The sequence below is a fragment of the Chelonia mydas genome, chromosome 1 (genome assembly GCF_015237465.2).
Source record: "Chelonia mydas isolate rCheMyd1 chromosome 1, rCheMyd1.pri.v2, whole genome shotgun sequence".
NCBI lineage: Eukaryota > Metazoa > Chordata > Testudines > Cheloniidae > Chelonia > Chelonia mydas.
Genome location: NC_057849.1, coordinates 5,551,792 through 5,557,102, shown reverse-complemented (window position 1 = coordinate 5,557,102; position 5,311 = coordinate 5,551,792). Strand labels below are relative to the sequence as shown.

The window sequence follows — 5,311 nt, the reverse complement described above, 5'->3', positions numbered from 1 at the left end:
TCCATCTTGATTTAAAAATTATCAGTGATGAGGAATCCTCCAAGACCTTTGGTAAATTTGTTCGAATAGTTACTCTCTTTAAAAATATATGCCTTATTTTTAGTAAGAATTTCTTTAACTTCAACTTCCAGCCATTGGATCCTGTTACACCTCTGTATGCGAGGCCGAAAAAGACTATTATTAAAAATTTGTTCCCCTTGTAGGTACTTATCGACTGTTCTCAAGTCACCCCTTAACCATCTTTGTTAAACTAAATAGATTGAGATCTTTGAGTCTATCACTATAGGGCAGGCTTTCTAATCTTTTACTAATTCCTGTGATTCTTCTCTGAACCCTCTGCAGTGTATCAATATCCATTTTAAATCATGGACACTAGAACTGGACATGGGATTCCAGCAGTAGTCGCACCAATGCCAAATAAAGAGGTAAAATAACTTCTCTACCTCTCCTTGACATTCCCATGGTTATCATCCAAGGATCACATTGGCTCTTTTGGACACATGGCCACACTGGGACCTCACGTTTAGTGAGTTATCCCATAATGCTCCCAAATCTTCTTCAGAATCCCACAATAGTTCACCATCGTGTTAGCATCACCTATATTCTTTATTCCTATATGTAGATATCTACCTAGCTATCTTAGACACATATTGTTTGCTTCACCCCAGTTTACCAGTGAATCCTGATGGCTCTGAATCAGTGACGTGTCCTCTTCATTATTTACAATCCACCAATGTTTGTGTCATCTGCAAACTTCTTCGATATTCAGGCATGAGAACAGTTAGCCACTGAGTTGCTGATACATCTCTGCTTACACGTCAGTTATCACCTGTAACTTATGTCTCAGACAAAGCTGGGTGCCTCCAAGAAAGTGTCTCCCCAAAAGAAACAAGGGAAGTAACAGAGGTGCAGGCCTGTAGCCCTAAATACCAAGGCCCTTGTGCCCCTAGTGCCCATTTTGTTGAGCACAAAGCCATAGCCCAACATGATTATGTCCGTTTCTATGGGGAAAACTTGTATCCTTTCCAACATAGGAATTGGATCAGAGCTGTGGTCTGTTTAGTCCAGTGTCCTCTCTCTGACAATGACAGCCCCAGGTGTTGTAGAAGAAGGTGTAAGAAACCCAGCAGTGGGTGGATGGGGGGGATGACCTAACCATCCTGAGCGTGTCACTCTAATGCCTAACAGCTAGAGATTGACTTGTGACCTGAAACACGTGAGCTGTGTAACTGGATAGTTGCACTATCCATATAAATGTCCAAACCCTTATTGATTCTTACGTAGCTCATGGCCTCAACTACATCTTCTGGCAATGAGTTCCTCAGTCTAATTAGGCACTGTGTGAAGAAAGCATTCTTTTTTTATCTGTTTTAAATTGCCAGGTTTCAGTTTAATTGAATGTCCATTTGATCCTGTGCTATGAGATGGGGAGCACACATTCTCGATCTATTCTTTACCAGTCACTATTTTATAGATTTTTCTCATGTCCCCTCTTGTTTATCTCCTTTGTAAGTTAACAATCCCAGTCTTTTCAACCTCTCTCTGTACAAGGGTGTCCTTGATCCTTCCTGTTGCCCTTGCCTGAACCCCTGTAGTTGTGCAATATCCTGTTTTTAGAAGGGTACCCAGTGCTACATCAGTGCTGACTGATCTCAGGGCATTGTATTTTCTGAATGATTCCCCATCCCAATCCTCCTGCATCCCAATGTTTTGCTTAGTTTCTGTCCATGCTTGCACTTTGAGCAGGGTTTCTCTGAGCTATGTACCATGATGACCAGATCCCTGTCCTGAGTTCAAACAGTTAAATTAGAACCTTGTAAGGTGTTTGAGGAGTTCAATTTTTCCCTCCAATGGGCATTCACAGTGCAGTTTTTGACATGCAAGGTCATCTGCCGTCATGTTGCCCATTCACCTGCCTTGGTTATTTCCTTCTGAGGACTTCTCTGGACTTACCTATGACCTAAATAATCTGGTGCCATCTGCCAGTGTTGCCATCTCACTGCTCACCCCCATTTCTAGATTGGTAATAACTATAAAATATTTACCGTACTATTTATTATAAAGTCTGTAACCCCCCCTCACTGTGCTTCTCTCCTTTCACAGGCACCTTGAGCATTTCTGAGCCCTATCACCGCATTGACCACCTGATGGGAGTTTTCAACCTGAGCCCCTCTGACCCTTCAACATTCATCCTAATGGGCATCCCTGGCCTGGAAGCTGCCCATGTCTGGATTTCCATCCCTTTCTCTACGTTCTACATTATCGGCCTCTTGGGAAATTTCATGGTTCTGTTTGTTGTGAGCAAAGAGCAGACTCTGCACAAGCCGATGTACCTGCTGCTCTGCATGCTGGCACTCACAGAAATCGGCACATCTACCTCCGTTGTGCTGAAGGCACTGTGTATATTTTGGTTGAATTTGAAAGTTATTACTCTGAGTGGGTGTCTGACCCAGATGTTCTTCTTTCATGCGGGTACTGTGATGCACTCAGCCATCCTTGTGACAATGGCCTTTGATCGCTATGTTGCCATATGTAACCCTCTGAGATATGCCACCATCCTCACTAACACACGAATAGCTAAGCTAGGGCTCGTGGGTTTGATAAGAGCTGTTCTCTTCGTTCTGCCCCTACCCCTGCTCCTGAGCAGGCAGACATTCTGTGCCAACTGCATTATCCCCCATACGTACTGCGACCACATGGCTGTGGCAAAGATGTCATGTGGGGACATCACAGTGAACAGGATGTATGGCTTGGTGATACCATTTGTAGTCAGCGTGTTAGACCTGACACTCATTGCCCTCTCCTACAGTCTGATCATCAGGGCTGTCCTCAGAATCCCATCCAAGAAAGCCCACCAGAAAGCCCTCAACACCTGCACAGCCCACATATGTGTGATGCTGATGTCTTATCCTTCCTTCTTCTTCTCCACTCTGACACACCGGTTTGGTCAGGGCATCGCTCCCCATGTTCACATCATCTTGGCCAACCTCTATTTCCTCCTCCCAACCATGCTGAACCCTATCATTTATGGGGTCAAAAACAAAGAGCTTCTTGAGAAAGTGGGCAAATACACCTGCAGAATGTGCTCGCCTGGTGGCCACTGACTTAAATCTGAGTGACAAAAGGGGGAAAAAATACTTTCTCGTCAATCAAGGGCGCTCTGTCCCAGTTTGACTGAGCTCAGCATTGTGGAAGTTCACAGTCTGAGAAGCTCCTGAAACCTAATATCACTCCATTACCATGCACTTCTCTCTCCGGTTCTGAGTTCTCTCTCTCTTACCATCACCTGATCTCTTTCAGCATCACCCATCAGTCCCCAACTCTGCACACCCTGTCACTCGGCCTTTCCAAGACTTCCGGACCACCAGAAGATACTTCAGCTTGCTGAAGCCAGGTGGCTTTCCATTAGACCCTTTGTGAACAGCTTTCTTGATCAGTTTGATGAACTGAAGCTATGCTTTCTGACAGCCAAAGACAAAGAAAGCAACTACAATGCTGAACTTCTTTATCATATGTACAGTGATCTGGTGAGCAAAATTTGCCTCATTTTCCTTCATCCAATATTTCAGGAAGCCTGGAGTGTAAACCAAATGTTTTTTTGTTGGAAAGTGCAAATACAGGAAAACTGCTACAGGAATTGAGGACATTCTACTAGAGCTTTTCGGTGAGAGTTGTGAAACTGTGTGTTTTTGAGAACTGGACTGTGTTACCCTGTATTTGAGGGGTGCGTATCTCAGAAAGTGATCAAGCCAATTGCAACCATATGATGTGCATTCAGCCATTATGAATTAATAAAATAGAACATTACATAGTTTAGGGTTAATTGGAAAGCAGGCTTTTAGATGCAAGGTCAAAATCTAGCTGGCAGTTTCTGCTCATCAGAATGGGAGGAGTGGACAGACAAATAAATAAGTGAGAATGAAATCAGATAAGTGGATGAAAGCCTTGAGTCAAGAAGCCTCTGATATTGGAAGTTTATTGAAAGTTAGGAAAAGTGATGGTCGAGTAGGGGTCACTATGACCTATGTGTTTTGTAGAAGTTATAAAAGATTAGCTAATACAGTGTACTTTGGAGCAGTCCTCTGAAGCCATCTTGAGAGACCTTTTTCCTGACACACTTTCTCCCCGGCTAGTGATCAACTGGCCGCTGCGAACATGCTGTTAATTACTCAATACTGTTCCAGATGTTAGGTAAATATCTGGGATGTTCAAGACTTATTCCTTATGTCTGCGTGTGCTTAAATCTAATAAACTGCAGTGTTAGACAAGAAGAAGCTTACTTGCATATAATCCTTGATCAGACAGAATTGCTGTGTTCCCATTGATTTATTCCTGACACCGCCTGGAGTAAAATAGTTAAGTTGCCCATACTGGGGTTCTGAAAACCCTGGGTAGGAGACTGCTGTGTTAAACTACAATATCGCCTTGGAGTCAAATAACTTATGATTTTGCACAATCAATTTTTGAGTTACTTTTAGTTGGAACGTTCAAAACACACACACTAAAAGAAAAGGAGTACTTAGAGAATAAGGTGCCACAAGTACTCCTTTTCTTTTTGCGAATACAGACTAACACGGCTGCTACTCTAAAACACACACTGACCATTCCCATTGTCCAAGATATCAAAAGTAGGTTTCAAGATTTCACGTTGGAGTTTGTGAAACAGAGATTGCCACGAAATGTCCAGGTGATTGAATCGCTTGTAGTACTAAGTCCCTAGATAGGCTGATATGTCATTTACCTTGAAGGCTGTACTCAGAAAGGGGCATGAATATGGTGAGAGGGCAGATGCTTGGGAGAAGGGTCCTGCCACCTAAAGCCTGAGGGCATTTGTCCGCTGTCAGAGCAAGTGTCTGATCTGCGGTATCACTGCCGCAAAACCGGGGCCTGGGCAGGGGGGGCTGGGAAGTGAGAGGAACAGACTGCAAACTCTCCTTAGGCCCCAGAGACAGCTGTTTGTAGTGTCCCCATGCCCACTGAGCCATGTTCCTTGTTTCCTTCAGTCTTTCCCATTTTTTCCTTATTTTTCTTACAGTTCATGTTTAATAAATTATATTTGGTTTGAACTTAATGCAGTGATCAGTGGGTCAGGGTAGCGTCCATTGCGAAGAGAGTACCCAGGAGTGGGGACACCCTAGCCCCTGTCCCAAGTGACCACAATGAGACTCGGGGTTCAGCCTCCCAGGAATCCTGGGCCCAGTCATGTTGCCCACACAGGACAGTGCCACACAGGAGAGTGGAAGGGGAGTCCTTGAGGTCAGGCAGGCCTCTGGGTAAAGGGAGTTGGAGAGAGGGACTCAGACTCCTTGGT

General features: G+C 44.2%; 1 protein-coding gene across 1 annotated transcript; it reads left to right on the top strand.

Moving 5' to 3' along the window:
• The first annotated feature begins 2,147 nt into the window (after positions 1–2,147).
• LOC119565297 (olfactory receptor 52N2-like) lies at positions 2,148–3,104 on the top strand. Its single transcript, XM_037889799.1, has one exon. The coding sequence runs from the start codon at positions 2,148–2,150 to the stop codon at positions 3,102–3,104; it is 957 nt and encodes a 318-aa protein (XP_037745727.1).
• The last annotated feature ends 2,207 nt before the right edge of the window (positions 3,105–5,311 follow it).

What these genes read in the sequence shown, in the direction of transcription:
- LOC119565297 (XM_037889799.1), top strand. Translation starts at nt 2,148, where the DNA reads ATGGGAGTTTTCAACCTGAGCCCCTCTGACCCTTCAACATTCATCCTA.